Source organism: Mirounga angustirostris, unplaced genomic scaffold, assembly GCF_029215605.1.
Source record: "Mirounga angustirostris isolate CCGP_5_RB_7025 unplaced genomic scaffold, mMirAng1.0.hap1 SCAF_2, whole genome shotgun sequence".
Lineage (NCBI taxonomy): Eukaryota > Metazoa > Chordata > Mammalia > Carnivora > Phocidae > Mirounga > Mirounga angustirostris.
In genome coordinates, this window is record NW_026991710.1 from 124322542 (window position 1) to 124342656 (window position 20115).

General features: G+C 39.3%; 1 protein-coding gene across 4 annotated transcripts in view; it reads right to left on the reverse strand.

The window, feature by feature from the left end:
• NR3C2 (nuclear receptor subfamily 3 group C member 2) overlaps positions 1 to 20115 on the reverse strand; it is a 328743-nt gene that overhangs the window by 161162 nt on the left and 147466 nt on the right. For 3 of the 4 annotated variants that reach the window (XM_064585141.1, XM_054508712.2, XM_054508711.2), the window contains exon 3: positions 4380 to 4531. In XM_064585141.1, coding sequence (XP_064441211.1) covers positions 4380 to 4531 — 152 coding nt within the window. The remainder of the gene's footprint in view (positions 1 to 4379; positions 4532 to 20115) is intronic. The other variant, XM_045880324.3, reaches the window with a different exon arrangement.

The following is a 20115-nucleotide window of genomic DNA, read 5'->3' on the forward strand; positions in this document are numbered from 1 at the left end:
GGGCCAGTTTCATTGCTAATTTACTGATTTGAAGTCATTTAACCTCAGTTGCTCTCATGCTACATGTCCACATTCACGTGTACCTTCAAACATTTATTTGGTGACTACTAAATATCTATAGAGTCTTGCTAGATTCTGGAAATAACACCCTGTCCTGCCCTAAAGACATCTAACAGAGGAGCTCAAAGTCCAGTTGATAGCTCTTGATATCTTCTTTACTATGCAACTTCCAAATGTGAGACCACCCCCATCATTGACAGACGGTCATTACGGGGGTAAATCTCAACAGTCCAGGCCACATTGGAACATGTGGGATGGCCTCTCCAGAAAATTTTGGCAGACCCTCCGTTATCCCCACTTCCCCCATATGCCCTTTGAGAACTTTTGAGAACTGCTAGTCTAGAAGGATCTTACAACCTCCAAGGGCAGCTCAATGAAGAAAAATAACGTATTACAGGAAAAATGAAGATCTAATGAAGAAAAAACAAAAACCTAACAGTGCCATGTTATTGTACCATTTACATATCTCTCTGAAAGGACATTAAGCAGAGAACTGTAGCATTTGATCCTAGGGAATCTAATATTAAAATAAAGTTCTAATATTTTGATGTACTTTATAAAATCGGCAAAAACATTTTTTTTTCCCTTAATTTTTCTTAGTAGGTAGGGCAGTATTACTTTCCCTATTTAGATATAAAGAAACTGAGGCCCAAGCAAATTAAATAACTTCCCTTAATATCACACCTGGTGAGTGGCAGAGCCAGAAATTAAAACTAAATCTTCTGGCTCTAAAACCAGTCCAGTCCAGTTTCTACCCAAGGGAGAACCCTACCTAAAAAACTATAAATATATAAATGCTGCTTCTTCTTCTTTTTAAGATAGAAAGGTCCTGACAAACCTTTAAGGCAATTAAGCAATTCAAATTTAAAAACAAAATTATAAACTTCCATTTGTAAGGTATAATAATATGGCTCTTAACTGACATTATTGGAAAATAAGGTGTTCTGGATGAAACTTCTAAGGATTTTTATATTAGATGTTTAAGATGGAAAAAAAAAATAAGCACATATATCTATATCCCATTAAACAGAACACAAAGAACATAATTTATACTTTTAAAAAATGATTTTCAGTCTTCCTACACAGTTACAGCTACACTATTATACCAATCTTTAGAGTGGAGTGCTCTAGGGCATAAAGCCTTAAACCGGTAAACTCAGAGCACAGATTGCTACATTTTTCCTCCTGTCTCCACTCTAGTGGTCACTTCCAGTTCTGTCTTTGGTGTGGTTAGCTCTTTTTTTTTTTAAGATTTTATTTATTTATTTGACAGATAGATACATAGGGAGAGAGGGAACACAAGCAGAGGGAGTGGGAGAGGGAGAAGCAGGCTTCCCGCTGAGCAGGGAGCCCGATGCGGGCCTTGATCCCAGGACCCTGGGATCATGACCTGAGCCAAAGGCAGATGCTTAACGACTGAGCCACCAAGGCGCCCTGGTGTGGTTAGCTCTTTTCAGCTTAACTGACTGCTCTTATCCCAGCTCCCTCTCTATCCACTGCTGCTTGGAATTCTCTGCTTTTGTAATCTAAAGAGGAGCTTAAGGTTAGCAGGGAAAGCCAGAAAACAAACTTAGTAAATATTCAAATTTAAAAACCACATACATATTTGCATATGTGTATGAATATTCATCCACAGTCACCCATACATATGCATCATATAAGGGGGCCAAATTATGTCTTCTCAATGCTTACATCACTCCCTTCATTATCACCAGGTAGGCATGAACAAACGACATATAGGGTAGAATTTCCGTGAACTTGAGAATTACAGAAAATGAAAGAAATAGATTTTGAGATTTAGAATTGTAAGATGTTAGGTTGGGTCTAGTGTGGAGTCCTAAGACTTTAATACGGGTCTGAGTTTTTGGCCTTATGATTTTGATTAGTAGACTGGGTCTGATCCCAACCGTCTTCATCTGTAAAAGGGGAATAAAAAAGAAATCTATATACCATAATTTTATAACTAGTGCCTCAAACTATATATGGTATTATAAAAATAATTAAATCAAAAAGTTCTGATACAAAGGTAATCTAATTTCTCATATATTCTCTCTCTTACATACAATAAGACAGTAAAGAAACACAAATACAAAATAAAAACAAGTCCTCAGTCTCATGAAGTTTATATTCAAAATTTATAGCCTTGTTTCATGCAGGTGAGCTCTAAAATTGTAATTCCCCCCCAAAATAGGGACTAAGCTATATTAATAGAAGTCTTACAAAGTGCTCATCAAGTTTCATTATCCATTATTGATTAGCTTTCCAATGAAAGAAAAAGATATATAGATATCAAGGCTTTTCCTTATTTATTTATACCTTAGTTACAAAAACACTTCTTTCCTCAGTTACTTCCACAGAAACTATTTAAAACAAAAACTAAGCAAAAACTTTGGGAAAACCTTTTGCTTCAGAAGTAGAGAAGTGCAGGTTCTGTAAACAGCCGAAACCTGGGTCCTGATATGAAAGCTGACCCAGATGCAGGGCAACACAGAGGGTCCCCCTCCAAACACCCTTCTCCACACTGCTTTAGTTTTACATATTGCCTTACTTTGTTCACTAATTAGTGAGTCAGGGGTGGGGGGGGGTATGGTGTCCTTATATTGGAAGGTACAAAGTGGCATTAGGAAAGTACCAGAGGCAATTTTACTTATTTATCTTCTACTGAGCCAATCATAGAGTTAAGGAAAGAGAAAAGGGGGTGGCAGGGGAGGAAAGTCTGAAAAAAATAAATTGATTTCAGTATCGTACAAATTTATTTTCCAGGAATCAGTCTCCTGCTAACAGGATCCATTTTTTCCTATGGGAAATACTCTTTCCCACTGTTGGTCTAGGTAGCTTAGGTTGGCCGACTCCAGCCAGAAGGAGCCTGTCAGATCACTGCATTCCCAGGTCACTGTGTTTGGTTCAGAGAAGAATGTGGGAGCCAAGTACAGTCTTAGGAGATTGAACTGGGGCCTTCTATAAGAACAGCTGGGAACAGAGAACCTTTTTTTTCATGAGGTCCTGGTGGCTGTCTCATCACCAGGAGAGAACCTGGATGAGAATAGAGCCAGAGCAAAGTGAAGGGGGAGAGGGAATGGGATTGAGTTCTAACCACCTGGCTTAAGACCTCGGCTTGTCTGAAGCCAAGCCTACACTAGGGCTTTAGAGTTATGTGAGCCAATGAATTTCCACTGGTGTGTATGTCAGTTTGTATTCAATTTTCTGTCACCTGTAACCAAGAGCCCATATTCTGCGAAAGAAATACAGAACTCCCATTACCAATTCAACGCTGGGTTTGGGGACTATTAAATAATTAATAGTGTAAATAATGTAAAATCATGTAATATTAATTAAATAACGCAAAATCAATCCCAGAAGCACAGAAATAACTACTTGGTCAGCTTCTGCATCTGAAACTGAAGACATATCCTCATGGTCACCAGCAAAACAAAGATGAAACATTCAAGTCCTTTCCCCTTAGGTCTCTGAAGCACTGATTCGTCCCCCTGAAAACTGTCCTGAGAAATAAATCTACAGGAGTCTTAATGTGGAACTCCTTGGTGAAATCAGTGTCAATTATGCCAGTAAACGCTGCTCCTAATAGCAAAAATTCTACATGTTACCCAGTCATGTAGTCAGCATTAATAAAACCATCTGGACTAAGTCTGATGTTAATTAACTGCTTGTAAGTGAGGATGGAGGGAGGCAAAAACAAACTAAAAGACTACTTCTCCTGAGGAAGTACAATTACTTGGACAGAAGCAAAAGCTAGCCTAAATACACCTACAGAATTGTAGTCAGAGGTTTCATTTAACTTCCTGGTTTGGAAAACCTTCAGTTAGAACAAAGATAGGACTTTAGCAGGGACCTGGAATCTGGAGCAGCTGCTAAATGAAATTATTCTGTATGGAATACAACTTAAATTACAGACAGGATTCTGATATTAATGTTTTAATTTGCCACAAAGACATATATATGATACAGAAACACAGAGAAGACATGCTGCATTCTATGTATGCCTAGTAAAAATGCTCTTGCACATCATGCAAATTAAATTTATGGAGAATTATTTTTCTAAGGCTCACTGAAAAACAAAGACAAACAAGCAAAAACAAAAACTTCTTTTTGATTGATCGCAGTTCCCCATGTCAAATTCTGCCCATTAAATACTGCTCAGTGGAAAATCTCCAGGTGGTTTTTAGGTAAGACATTACTACTATTTATCACAGACAGACTGCCTCAAAAATGTTTTCGAATTATTTCCCAATAATGATTTAGAGTTAACTATGCAAGTAAGCTACACACTAGGAAAGGAAATGTGTAAAAGGAACACCCACATGAACATTTACCTTCCACTGCTCTTTTGAAGAACACTTTGCAGCTGCCACAGGTTACTACCCCATAATGACATCCTGAAGCCTCATCCCCACACACCAAACATATTTTGGAAGGTCTTGAAGATCCAGTAGAGACACTTCGTAAAGAAGAGCTGAGGAGAGAAATGAAGATTTAAATAAATACACTGCAGCAGCACATGTGATATGCTGTATAGCTTAGCTCAACATTTGTCAATATTCATGGGTCCATAAACGAATTCAGTATCTACTGGTCACACAAGCGACTTAGAAAATGAAGGTAAAACCCTATCAGTGGAGGAATGTTATCCAGAATTCTGTATAGCAAAGCAAAGCCTTTTCTCGGTACCAAGAAATAATAATCACATATATACTTTTCCTCCCTACTTGTTTTTTTTAAGGTTTGGGAGAACTGACAATTATTATTATAATTTTTTAAAGATTTTATTTATTTATTTGACAGACACAGAGAGAAAGAGAGAGAGAGAGAGAGAGAGAGAGAGAGAGAGCACAAGCAGGGGGAGGGGCAGAGGCAGAAGCAGGCTCCCTGCTGAGCAGGGAGCCCAATGTGGGGCTCAATCCCAGGACCCTGGGATCATGACTGGAACTGAAGGCAGACACCTAACGGACTAAGCCACCAAGTGCCCAGGGGCCCCTCCCCCTATTTTTGAGAAAGTTGACCAGAAAATATTATTTGCATTCTAGGTGGCAGGGAAGAGAAGAATCCTGAGCCGAGTCATCAGGGAAGTATTTTTGGTATCAAAGAACTATTACCGTACTTTACTCTCTTCACCCAGACTCAGATTATGCATCTCAGTTATGCCAGATAAAAAAATTCTCCCATTTCCAAAACAATCCACTAATTAAAATTTAAAAATTCTTGCCTCTACTGCCAGCAATTTTATCCCTTCAAGCTTCTGCATTTTTTCATGTTACCCTATTTAGGTATATTCAAATCACTACATTTTGCTTACTAATTTGAAGGGACACAGTCAATACTTAAAAAAAAAAAAAAGCCACATATAGTAAATATCTCAGGTATCTTTCTGCTAAGAAACTGAAGGGTTCTGGGCATCAGTTTTTAGGGACAAATGTAACCCTTTAAGCAAAAAATCTATATGAATACTTTCAAAGGGGGATCTTCTCATATATATTGTGATATATATTACACTGCTAGTTAATGGCACAGTTTAAACAAAACTGTTTTAAGGAATCCCAGTTCAGCGACAGATGTGTTCTGAGCAGGCAAAGAAGGCGATGTTACTCATTCCTAGTCCTCATGCATTTACTGAATACCTACCTGCAGGTCCTGTGCAAGGTCCTGAGGAAATAAATACCCCAACCCAGTCTCTGTCCTTCAGTTAGTGGGGACATGAACTATTATGGGAGTGCTATGGTGCAGGGTAGTATGGTGGCACAGACTGGGAGGGTGGGGAAATGCCTTGGGAAACCCTTCCCAAAAGGTGACCACTGAACTGAATTTGGAAGCACAATTGCATGAGAGCCAGACCAAGAAAAGGGACGGGGGAAGCAGAAAGGGCAATGGCTAGGAGAAATGCCAGCTGGACATGTTCAGAAAACTGAAGAGACTTCTTGTATGTCACCACCCTCACCTTGCTGCCACGAGATCTGTCTCCATGCACAGCAGGCATGTGGGGGGAAAGACTCAAACATACTAAAAGGCTAGAATGGTTACATTACAGTGATGCTTTTTCTGTTTTCCCAATTAGCTAAAACGTAATAATAATTCTGAACTGGTAATTAAAAAAAAAAAAAAAAACAAAGGTCTGAACTATTTTACCTATGCTCTCACCAAAAGCAGGAGAAGGAAGAAAATATTCAGCTGCTGCAACACTGCAGCATGACTGACTTTCTAGAAGACGACTTCTTAAATCAAGGACTGAAACAATATTCTCCAAAGCTGTTCCTCCTTCTGAGAAAAGCGCTCTTTGTTATTTTTATTAGTGTCCTTTGACTTCTTTATGGCATTCAAAACATTCCATTTCAGCACCAGTAACTTCTTCAGCATATTAGCCAGTGAAACTCAATCCACGCTCTGTCCGACTCTCTTATACTTTATAGGGAAATCCCTTGACCTCGTGAACAATTAGAATGTAACTTAAAATTGTCATTAACATGGAACTGCTTTTTCACAACTACTGCATCCTTGGGGCTTGTATTTCACATTTTTGAGAGCCTTGGTCTTGGTCCTCAAACTTAATAATCTCTTGACTTCAGTTTTTGTAACTCTCTTCTATCCAAATTCACTTTCTTGTGGTCCTCTGTTGCTGCAGCCCTGGCAAACTAATACAGCAACTTGGACTCATCTCTGACTCTACTTTTTCTCCAACCTGTTAAATTCTATTCACTTTGCCTTCAGAATACATCCAGGTGCTGCTCACTTCCCACGCCTCTTCTGGAACCAGTAGTCCAAGCCATCAACACCTCTTCCCTGGGATTTGCAGAAGCCTTCTAGCTGATCTTCCTGTTTCTCCTTGCCCCCTTCCTTCCCCTGTATCCAGAATGATCCTTATTCACTCCTTTACTCAAAACCATCCAGGGGCTTTCCCTCTCACTCAAAGGAAAAGTCACAGTTACCCATGTGACCACAGAGCCAGAACCTGCCCTCTCAGACTTCCCTAACCTCTTCTGCTTGCCTACACCACTTCAGCAACACTGGCCTCCTCACTAGCCCCCAAGCCCACCGTGTGTGCTCCCACCTCAGGGCCTTTGCGCTTGCTGTCCCCTCTTCACCTAGATATCTATAGAGTTCCCTCCCGTACCTCCTTCAGGGCTTCATCCAAATGTCACCTTCTCAGTCAGGCCTACTCTGACCATGCTACTGGAAATGCCCCCTTCCTCAGGACCCTCTATCCCCTTTCTGCTTTATTTTTCTTCCTAGAACATATCACCATCTAATATACTGATTACTTTACTTCTGTACTGTTTATTGTTTTCCGCATCCACACAAGAAAGTAAACTCAGTAAGAGCTGGGATTTTCTTCTGCTATATATCATTGTGTCCCCAGTGTCTGGAAGAGTAGCTTGTGCAGAGCAGGTCCCCAGTCAGCACTTGAATAAATGAGTGATTTCAAATAACAGGCACTGTCACAACAGGTATCATAAAATCCACCACATCACCAATTCTAAAGTCCTACTACACTCCTTATATAAAGGAATGAGATCTGTTTTTAACTGTCTTGAGAGTGAAAGGTATGCAGTGGAAACAAATTCAGAGAAGTTGAAAGGGAAATGAAGGGGGGGAATCGGAGGGGGAGACGAACCATGAGAGACTATGGACTCTGAAAAACAAACTGAGGGTTCTAGAGGGGAGGGGGTTTGGGGGAGGGGTTGGCCTGGTGATGGGTATTAAAGAGGGCACGTACTGAATGGAGCACTGGGTGTTATATGCAAACAATGAATCATGGAACACTTCATCTAAAACTAATGATGTAATGTATGGTGATTAACATAATAAAATTAAATTAAATTAAAAAAAGAGTCTAGCATTAAAAGGACAGATTGTGAAATCCAAATTAAAACAATTTTCTTTAATTATAAAACTAAAGCAAACATGAATTATTTTTCCCTCGTGCTATCAATGACACAAGAGCAAATCTGCCTCTGCACACCTCTCACAGCCCTCGGCCTCCTAGGTTTCTGTCACACTGTAGTGAGCCCCTTCTCCTTAAAACGCCTCCTCTGTTTTTCAGAGTCCTCATTTTCTAGATCATCAGTGTAGCTTTTCTTCGGAGCTCGACCCTTGGCCATCTTTTTTTCTTATTTCTATACTTTATCCTTTATTGATCTCATTCACTCTCCCAGCTCCCACAGCTCTCTTGGTGAATGACTTCCCAAATCTTCATATCTGTCTCCCATCGCGCTCCCCCATGTCCAACTGCCTGTTTTCACTTCCTTACATAACATCTCTACTTCTGTATTCTATGAGCTTCTGGAAGGGTCCTGCCATCGACGAGCCTCCCAGGATGAAACCTCCCTAACTGTCAAATCTAACAGTTACCGGGTCTGCTCTCTGGCCTCAGCCTCAACGCCTGCTGTGAACACAGTACCAGCCCCTGTCACGCACTTTTGAAGGGTTCCTCCCTGACACCAGCCTCTCCTCCCTCCAACTCCTCCTCCAGTAGCAGAGAAATGAATTTTCCTGTTTAAGAGTTCTGACTGTAGGACTTCCATCGCCCCCCTCCCCCACCACGAATGACGACCCTGGTAGGACAGCTAAGTCCTCTTTCCCCTCCCAACCTCCCCAGTAGGCCCCCTCATGTGCCCAGCCTCGTGCCGGCCACACGTGGGCACCCCTGCTGGTGTGCACACCCTGCTTCCTCTCCCCTGCTACCACTCCTGGCAATGCATCCATCCTTCCAGGGCCTCGGTGTTCTTCCAGCCGCAAGCACCCCTCGCCTTCCTCCTGAGTCACTGCAGCACTTGGCTACCCCCGCCTTTCAGCAGTCCTCACTTCCGGCCTTACATTAGTGACCTGCATACTTATCCTAACCCTTGAGGGCGAAAACCTTGCCCTGTGCATCTGGGCTCTCTGCTGCCATTAGTGTAGGGGTGCTACTATTTATTGAATGAATGGAATTGCACTCCTAATCTCATTACAGTAGAACATAAATTTCCAAGAGGTGATCGTACAGAAGGTAAATTAATGAGGCCAAGGTTGTAGGTTCAATTCCCATGCGGTTCATTTAGCTTTGCACAGAGGAAAAGAGGAGGGGGGGAACATCCAGGGACACAGGCTACTCTCAAAAGCTCAGTCAGCTGTCTCACAAACATATGCATTATTAATATAGAAGACAGGCCACAAAGAGTAGATGGGTCAGGAAAATGCTGGTCTCTACGGACACTCTATCAGGCCATTATCTGTAAACGTGAAATGTGGCACATGTTGGGAAGTATTAGATGTAGTTTGAAGCAATACATCGGTACATTTTGGAAGGGGGTGGACAGAGAAGGAAAAGGAGAAAAAAGAAAGCAGGAAGAGAAGGACAGAGGGGCAGACCTTGAACTCACTTCTTAGACACCGAGTGTTATCAAAATACAAAGCTTTTTAAGTTGATTCCGTATGTCAGAATTCAACTTTACAGTATAGTCTATTTACTAGGCAGCTGCATAGGCTGTGAGGTCCAGACTGCAGGGCCAAATATGCAGGGGCAAAGGCAGGAACAGAGGCTCACGCTCCAGTCCTGGCTCAGCCATTTCCTGGTCAAACCTTAGCAAGACCACCTCTCCTCTTTGGACCATAATTTGCATCATAACAAGGTTACATAGGAAATCTCTAAGATTCTTTTCAAGATATTCTTTTAAGACAGAGGTGGATACAAAAGATAAATGGGACAGCCTGTCCTGATCAAGTTTTACACAAATCAGATTTCAAACTCAAATTAAAGACAATGTATTATACACTACAAATAATCATCATTTGATCTAGATCAAGCATAAAAGCAACTCCATGTAAAAACGTATTCTTTCTAGAACAGCTAATCACATGGCACTTAAAATTTTACATCTACATGATTGCATCTCTGCTGATTTTGGTTAAAATTCCTCTATAAATGTATGCATTAAAATAGTACTCTACCCCCTAAAAACCATTTTAATATTGACAGGTTGGGAAAAACTACCCAAACTGATAATTCTTGGTCTTGGTAATCAAAGAAACATTGTTCACAAAAAGAAGTTTATAATTAACAGACAAAGGGAGTTAGTTGTTCATAGGATTTCATACAAATGTTAAAATACTATAAAGAAGAACACATGAACATTATCAGTGTCTCTTTTAGGGAAATACAAGTAAAATGCAGCTATTTTTAGTACCAAAAATAATTCTAATGACCCAGTGAAGAAGTTGAAGACAATAATCAAAGGTTCAAGATGCATGCTGATTTTGGTGACATCTGGAAGGGGATACACTAGCCAATCATCAAAAACAGTCCCTGAAATGTGGGATGTTTAGGAAGAAGCAGTAAGAAGCTATGTGAGAAAAAATAGATTTTTAGTGATCAAAACATGACTGAAAAACAAAACAAAACAAAACACAACATGACCGGAGAAACCAGCTCACTGAGAAACTGTAAAGTACCATGTTGTTCCAGGAATTACCATATGTAAAACTATCTTTCTCCATCTTTATAACAATTACAGAACAACACAGTAGTGATTAACCCACTATTCAGTGAACTGAAATTTCTTCATATGAAAATACTGTCTCGTTTCTTAAAACTCAGTGTGAATTAAACAAACCTATCTTTTTTTTTTTTTAACTTATCTTTTGTACTGTCACTTCATCACATATATGCTTCCAGCATCACCACCAGTTGCTAAAAAGAACTTTTCCATGTGTAATCAACTCCAGTATTCAGCCAGCTATCTAGAGCGGGGTGAGAATTTTGAGGAACATACAAACAATACTTCAATAAGCATCCTTGTATCTGAACATGCTGGTGTGTTTAAATCACTCAGTAATTAAGCAATTCACTGAAGGCCTTCCATAGGCACCACTGTGATGAATAAGAGAGAAGGTTCTGTTGCTGTGGAGTTTCTATTGTAATAGAGAGACAATACAGAAGTAAGTGAACAATTGCAGAGAATGGTAAGCGCTAGAAAGAAAATGATAGACTGAGACTGGATGGGGTGGTGGAACATAGGATTCTTTAGAAAGGTAGCCTGAGAAGACATCTTTGAGGACACTGAATGACAAAGTAGCCAGCTATGGGAAGACAGGACTGACTGTGACATGTTCCAGAGACATGGAGGGCACCATGGCCGAAGTGCAGGCAACAAGGAGGGAGGGGAGACGGGAGATGGGATGTAAGGCCCCAAAGGAGGACAGAGAAGGACCGCATGGGCCTTGAAGGCTACGGTAAAGAGTTGGAACACTGTTCTGAGCCATCAGCAGTGAGGTGAATATTGACGTGTTTTAAGCAAGCAGGGAACATGATCTGACTGACACTTAAACACCTCACTGTGGCTGCTGTGTGGAGAATGGACCGGAGGAGTGGCTGGTTTGGGAATCAGGGAGGACAGCAAAGGAGACCCAGTAACGCCCCAGCCAGGGCAGGATAATGGCTTCTACACGTTAAGTAGGAAAGATGTTGAGAAAGGACTCTTTTTTCTTTAAAGTAGATAGTACTGACAGATTTGCAGAATAACTGGATGGCAGTGCTGTTAATATATAAGATAGGGATGAAGGGTAGGTGGGCGGGGTAGGGAGAGTTTGTTTTGGATCTGACAGTGGTAGGGCAGTATTGGTACCTTATATTCTATTTTCGTAAATAATGTAATAACAATTAATTAAATGATAGTTTACTCATAGGAAAAACGGGGAGTGCCTTATTTTACTCAATATATGTAAGACCTCTAAGAACAGTGACATATCTTCAGTGTTATTTAAATTCTGGTGATAATCAATCAGTGTTACTGTAGGATCTACAATCCTTAACAGTGACTGCCATAGCAGTCAAACTACAGATAATTCCACTTTTCTCTATTATATTTTTCTGTACTACTTTTAATTTATATAAGCAGGTAGAACACTGGTAAGCAGCAAAAGAAAAGGTTTTTAAAAATATACTATAAAATAATGGTACTACAATAGCCATATTGTATATTTACTGCACGCACTGTTTTGTGTGCATGTGGATTTAAGTATTTCTTGTAAGCATTCTAGTTCCTTTCATGTCTGTGATAAGCAAGTCGGACACAGCCACATTAGATCATTAGAATAAACAATCAGAGATTCAAATATATTTTTATATAAAAAACACTGAATCTAAGAAACATAAGTTTCTGGAGAACACTCAAAAAAAAAAAAACCTTTCAAGAACATAAATCAACCTTTAACAACTGGTTTACTAAAATGCTAAATTTACCCACACATAAAATATGTCAAAAAAACCCCAACACAAAACCTTTTTTGCTATTCTTCTTGCTTTGATAAACATATATTTTGAATCATGATATTTAACCTGAGGTATCTCATTCTAGTTTCCTCATTATCTAGGGGGAATATTTGGGAGTGATTCTCATGGTATATTTTCCTTTATGGTGTTATCTTTGATGATAAATGAATCATTAATGTTTGGGGGGGTAATTCATCTCTAAATAGGGTTCATCCTCCTAAGTCACAATTCATGATGCACCAAAGATAGGAATTTAAAAAATTGGTATATCTTATAATCTCAGTCGTGTGAAGGTTACAAAGTTACCCAACACAAAAATTCAAGGATATAATTAGCTTGGAAAATGAAAATTTAAAGCGCAGCTATGGCTGTTCAGTCTTTTCTAATTTACTTTTTTGTTTGTTTTCATGATAATTTATACCATTAATAATATTAGAGTAGCTCTGTTTAATGTGATATGTATTTTCTATACTCTAAATTTCATTTAAATGAAGGAAATTTGCCCATGAAAGACTTAAAATCATAGTCAAGAAAGCATAGCTTCAGCATAGCAGAAAAATATCTTGATATAGATTTAAAAGAAAAAAAAAGGTAGAATTATTTTGGATCACAGCAAACTGAAGCCCACACTACTATGCGTAGAATTTCATTTTATAAATAAGGATCTATGTTAGAAGGGCATTTGAGTAACTTTTTCTCCTTAAACTATAGCTAGACAAATAAGCATTTGATCAAAATATGCAAAACCTATTTTTGGAAAATAGGCAAAAATATTTAAATCTAGATTAAAATGTATTTTCTAACAAAACAGTCAAATGTAATTATAGACCACTGTATTATTAATGAATCATTTTAATCAAATGATTTTTACTAAATACAAGCTATGTGAAAGGCCTTCTGAGAATACAAAAATAACAAATGGCTTCTACTCTCAATAAGTTTAAAATTGAGTAGGGTAGATAAGACCTGGAGATTGGTAAATATTGAAGTACATGATAAGAGTCATCCATGGCTTAAAAATAAATCCAAATTGGAAAATGAGCTGCACCAAGAAGAAAGTCCAGACAATGGCAAAATGCACTGGGATCCAAAGTCAAGGAACACATTCTAGAGATAAGCATGAAAAATGGCCCAAATCATGGAGGGTCTCTAACACTAGATTAAGTAGTTAGAGATGACTGTAGGACATTGAGTTGAAATATCTGGTAGACAACTGAAAACATGGCATGGAAAATGGAGGTGGGTACAAAAATCTACCATGTTAAAGGTCATAATAAAAGTGACTTGATCATGATTTTTAATGTGTACAACACAGACACTGAAAGCAAAAAGATCTGATGAACTGGAAGAAAAGTAAGAACCACTAGATAGTACAAGCACAAAAACCACATTCAACAAAAGCAAGGGTGGAACATAACTTGAAAGATAGGTTATTTTTTAAAAATATTTTATTTATTTGACAGAAAGAGAGAGCAAGCGAGCACAAGCAGGGGGACAGCAGAGGGAGCCCATCGAGCAGGGAGCCCAACGTGAGGCTTGATTCCAGGACCCTGAGATCATGACCTGAGCTGAAGGCAGATGCTTAACCAACTGACCTACCCAGTCACCCCAAGATAGGTTGTTCTTAGAGAGCAAGGACTCTAGATTTTAGTCACAGAACAACGAATGAATTCACCCAAGGAGAAGTTGAAATGAGGAGAAAAGGTCACAAGTGGAAATTACAGAAAATGAACATTTCTGGTCAGGCAGGAAAAGACAAATTCAACAAACAAACCGGGGGCGGGGGGGGAACAGAAAGAGGAGGGAAGCATAAAGGCAAGATAACGCAGACGTAGCATCAAAGGGAGGAGCACTTCAATGGAAGGTCAACAGTGTCAAATGCCACCAAGAGAACAAGACTTAAGGTTGACCACTGGGATGTTGTCATGGTTGACACCATTGACTTTAGTGATAGTCATTTTTATGCATATATAAAACACATATATAAGCCATACTGAAGTGAAAAGCAGTCCACACCTTTCTATTAAGGAGTTTCCAAGTTCAGGGACGTTGCCCTTCTCACAAAACCATACCTGGTAGTACAATACACTTGAGTGTATGCGGAGTCTCTAAAAAGACCTAACATCAAATCATCTTCAGAAACATTTATTGAGCATGTATATGTCAATCACTGGTTGCCAAGACAATGACCAAATATATGTGCTAAAAAAGATGCCTCCACATTTTATTTTGCCTCTGTGATCACTGGCATATGTGAGTGTATTATACATCATAAGTTAGTTATCTAGAATCCTCTGGAAGGAAAAAATAAACTTATCACATCATCTGTGGGTCAGTACTTTATAAAGTATGTTTTAAGGAGATTACCTCTAAATGCTTGCTTGAGCGTATAAAGCGTGTTTTAAGGAGATTACTACAAAACGCTTGCTTGAATGTTTTTAATTACAGTAACTTTGCTTTTGAAACATACTATATGTAGTACACATGATTTAACTTTTTCCCCTGAATGTTAACTACCATTATGTTAAGATGCAGACTTAGATGCAGACACAGATGGAACGAGAGACTGAGCACTAATGGGTACTGAACCTAGCTATGGACCTTGAACCTGAGTTATGTAGAAATGACTGATCAAAGTGTGTTCTGTTTACCACAGTTTCAAAAAGTTGATGTAAAACATGCTTCATCATGGCCTTTCTGTGCAGTAGAACATGGCTTCTCTCCATAAATTTAATTAATGAGTCAAAGCTCCAAATTGCTTTTTCCCTGAGGGGTTTTTCTTACATTCTAGAAATAATCATTTTCCTTGCCGCTGGTATTACCCTCTGATTCACCAAGTCAATTCCACTATCACTGCTATGTAAGACTCGGACATGAGATTACAGGGGCTTTTGTAAGAACTCACAACCTCCTATTCTATCTGCCTTATCCTAAGTTTTTTGACATAGGATAAAGGGATATCCTTCATTATTTCATGAATGTACATGTGATAGGTTTACAGAAGCTCACTCAAAAATCTATAAATTAATGACAGCGTGACAGTACTTTTGCTGACATGACATCTTGCCATATTTACTTCAAATCTACTCAATATCTGACTTTCAGCAGAATTGGCACCCCTCAAAATATTAAAATTAGCACCTTAATATGATATCAAAGCCCTAAAGAATGGTTATAATTAATGGGATTAAATAAATTCATTCTTTAACATTTCAGTTTTTAAATAATCAATGAGGAATCATTTGAGAGAAAAAATTGGAAAAAAGTTCCCAAGTAATAAACTTACTTTCTTAGGGTTCATTCTATAATTTTGAAATAACATTATTGCTTTCAGGTCAGCTTAATACTCTGAGATACTCTTTCAGTAAAAGTATAAGGACTCTATCAGAAAAAAAAAATCTTTCTTATTCCCACATTAGCTTATAACATGTAAAAAAATATGTCCCTTTCCAAAACACTAATGAGCTTTTCTAGTCATCAGGGGTTTTCTTTATGGAAGCCTACAGTATAACCACACACAAAAAGCAACCTTGGATCCTGTCGGCAGGCATCAAAAGGAATGATTTGGTCAGCACTGCAAAATGCTACTCAGGGGATAGACCAGCCTCACTGGTAAGCTCTGAAAATAAGGTGCGCGCGCGCACACACACACACACACACACACTGAAGAGGAGACACATACACACACATATATGCAAAAATCTTCTACAGTGTCACCATGTGCTGCCCTTCACGTATTTTTCATTAAGAATTTTTTGAGAAGAAAATAGCAGAGGCGGGGCACCTGGGTGGCTCAGTCAGTTAAAGCATCTGCCTTTGGCTCAAGTCATGATCCCGGGATCCTGGATTCTGGGATTGTGGGATGGAACCCCATGTCGGGCTCCGTGTTCAGCGGGGAATCTGCTTCTCTCTCTCCCTCTGCACCCCCCCACTTGGGCTCTCTCTCTCTTTCGCACTTCCTCTCTCAAATAAGTAAATAAAATTAAAAAAAAAAAAAAAGAAAATAGAGGCTTTAGGTGGGAACAACCATAGGGCACTGGTCAGAAGGTTTAGATGACTGAGTCTGCAGAGAAATTCAGAGACACCTTTTCTACCTCATCCCCATGCCCTTCAGGAATGATGAATCAATGCTGTTCTATTCCAACAGTTGCCCATGTTCCTCATAGAACTAACTCCCTTTTAAAATTCTCCCGCTCAAGCACAATTTGTAGGATTCAGCCATATGAAATAGCTGTTTTTCAACTGCTTTTGACCTGAAAAATCTGGAATTTGTTATGGTTCCATATAATGCATTTCTGGCCTCTAGCTTTAATGATGAAACCATAGGATGGCAGTTCAAACTCAATAAAATGATCATTTACTATTATGTGGGTAACAGCACTCTGCTAATAAGTATGGCGACCCTAGGCCTTCAAAGTAACAACTGAAGTACTGGGGTGAAGTTAAATATTGGTTATCCCCATCCCCAGACTGCTAAGTTCCCTTCCGTTACCATGTTCTCCACTCCACCAATTTGGGTTAAGATTTAAAAATCTGTTGTTATGTACTTTTCTTAATTTTTTCTGATCAATTTTATTACTTTTACTTTTAAGCGAAAATGCTAGTTTTTTGTTTTTTTTTTTTTAAAGAACTTTAATAAACCAAACTGTATGCTCATTTCCTGACTTGGCATGAACAGAACAATGACAGAATCCTGAGTACTTTCTTTGGGTCTTTGTTTTTCTTAGGGTTTGAAGTTTGGGGCTGTTTCTTTGATTTCCACCCTCTAAAAATATTTGAAGCCTAAGGTTGCAGGAAGGCTGTTCTTTGGTTAACTAAGACTGTTTGCACACATATGTGCTAACACACAGCCACTGAATTACTGCATTCTATATGTAGCCAACACGAGGGTACATAAAAACACTGTATTTATTTCATTAGCTACCATCTTTCCCAGATATCTTGCACCCTACCCTATACTTAAGGAAAAATCAAGGAAAAAAAATCTCCCAAATACTCTGCCTCTTCCTCCTTTTCTCTACCTCTTTCTCTTCCCATCTCTGTCCCACTTCCTCTTGCCCCAACTCCTTTGGCTTTGAGAAATAAAGCTACCACTAAAATCAGAGGTGCAGGTATATTTGGTCCCTATTAGGGCAGACATTAAAATTGTTTTAATATTTAATTTAAATTAAAAGGGCCAGTAGTTGGGAGTGGAAGAAGGAAGAACTAGCCCACTGTTAGGCTCACTTACACCTCCTTCCTCACCCTATCTCTGGTGCTACTCTGGTACTAAGGAATAGGGATAGTTACCTCCAAGTATCTCTCCAAGCCTATGGTTGTGTGCTATGAACGACTGTTTTGCCCCTCTTTTCATTTATTCAACTCCATTACTGAGTACCTAGCATATGCCAGACACTGTTCTGCCTTTGACATGTATCAGCTAACAAAATACACTAAAATCCCTGACATCTGGAGGTCATTTTCTAGTGCCAGAATGGAGATGGAAGGCCCAGCGGTACAGACAAATCTCTACTGGAAAATAAAGAGATGTTAAAATATGTATTAATTTCTGAAATATTTTCATATTATTCTCTCTTAAAAAATATAGCAAGTCTGCTTAAAATAGCCCTTTCTCAAGGCAAGAAAAACTAAATGACAGTTCTAGATTCAGTCAACTCAACATGACTTCTATTTCTTACAAATGAGATGGGAATCACAGAGATTCAAAAAAGTATTCCCAAGAGTACTGAATCATAAACAGGATTTAGATACATACTTCTATTGCTAAGTCCTGGGTGTGTGTGTGTAAATACCCATGGCATTACTGAAGTAAACATGCCAGTCTTTCCTTGCTTTCAGTGAGATGTGGTAGTCCTTCAAATGAAAAGGTACTCATATTTACTACTGGCGTTAATGCCCAATGTAATCACCTTCCAAGGGTGCAAAAATCTGTACTTATTAAAGACAACTGTTAACATCAAAATTTCCCTGACGTTCTTAAAAGCAATGACAGAAGCTTTTCTTAAAAGCTTTTTATAAGTTAGGCTTTTCCTTTTGGAAAAGATCTGAGAAGAGACGAAAAAGTTTTTTAAACAAGGCAAATGGCATAGATATCAAAGCAAATAGGACATTGTTTAGTGGTCAGAAGTAGTTCCAGTGGGGTTTGTGGGGGAAAAAGGATTTGTGTACCTATGAATAGTGATGAAAGATGGTGAAGAGGTTGAGGAAGGAAGGGCATTCCTTCAGTTGTAACTGACAAGGCAAGAAGTGGTATAGAAGTCACTTAGATCTACCTTGCTTCAAAAATGTCTTCCTGCCTTATACTGCTGCCAGATGAGAAACAGGACAGTCAACTGATACCAACCTGATAACCTACAACCAAAGATATGAGACTGCCCTTTCTCTATTTTATTATATGGAAATACATAAAATACAATGTACTAAATTTCCTATGTTTAATTTCAGTGTCTCAGAACTAGGACTGCTAGATGTCCTGACTTGATTTCAAGGACATTGCATATGTCCTCTATTAAAACCATATGATCAACAACTTGCTTGCAATATAAATTTTTTTATAAAGATTTTATTTGAGAGAGAGAGCAAGAGAGCACAAGTGGTGGGGAGGGGCAGAAGAAGAGGGAGAAGCAGACTGCCCCCTGAGCAGGGGGCTCAATCTCAGGACCCTGAGATCATGACCTGAGCTGAAGGTAGACGCTTAACTGAATGCGCCACCCAGGTGCCCCTGCAATATAAATTTTGAAATCTACACCAATATTCTCTTTCTAGTGTTTGAAACACTACATATACTATATGCACTCTCCAGCAGAGAGAGAGTAATATAAAATATTTCCATACACAGGGAACATAATGCAAATGTGTGAACGTACATGTATTTCTATCTAGACAAATTTCACCATGCTTTAAAGGATATGGTCAGCAGTATAATTTTTTTAATATAGTAAAATAATGTTCAGGAATCAGACGGCATCTTGACCTTTCCCCTAACCCCTTAATTTAGTAAAACTTATCCAAACTGATAGTTTTTGAAGACCCAGAAATGAAAAGGAGTAGGCCTCAGAGGTGCTGTGATCCCAGCACACTGAGAGAGAGGAAAAGGAGGCAACTTATAAGAGCCAACATGGACACCTGAGAAAGGGCTGAGACAGGAAGGTGGTCAGGAAGCCAAGAGAAGAATGAGAGGCAGAGAAGGCACACTGGGAAAACGCTGGGCAACCTGCTAGGGCCAAGAAGCACAGAGATGCCCAAAGTTATAAAGGAAAGGTTCCAAGTCAACAAGGCCCTTGGAAACAAGGTAACAGAATCAGGGCCATCTAGGCAGAGGCAGAGGGCCGAGCTACAGAGCAAGAGACAGGTAGCTGGCCTCGGCCGGGTTACTGAGGGGTAGACATAGATAACAGTGTTGGGGGTAGATAAACCTGGAAGCTCTTCTCACCCAAGGAGTCCCCCTGGCTTGTCCAGGACACTGAAACCCTACCCTAGGCTTTGGGTGTTGCCCAGCCCAGACCCCATCACGTGCAGAGAAAAACCGGCCAGCATGTTCAATACAGATAATAGAAAGCCAGTTCATGGGAAAAAAGTAAAGTTAATGCAGGTGAGAAAGGAAAGCGAGAAAAATAAACCTTTCAAAAAAACTAGGTAGCTGGAAGCAGCATAAACTTTCCGAATATGGTAAGTGTTTTAAAGGAACTGCTGTTGAGAACAGATGGTGTTCAAGGAGACAAACGGCAATTTATTGGAGTCCTAGAAAGGTGGATATATACAAGCTTAGTCAGAAAAGTTGCCTAAAAATGGCAGGCATT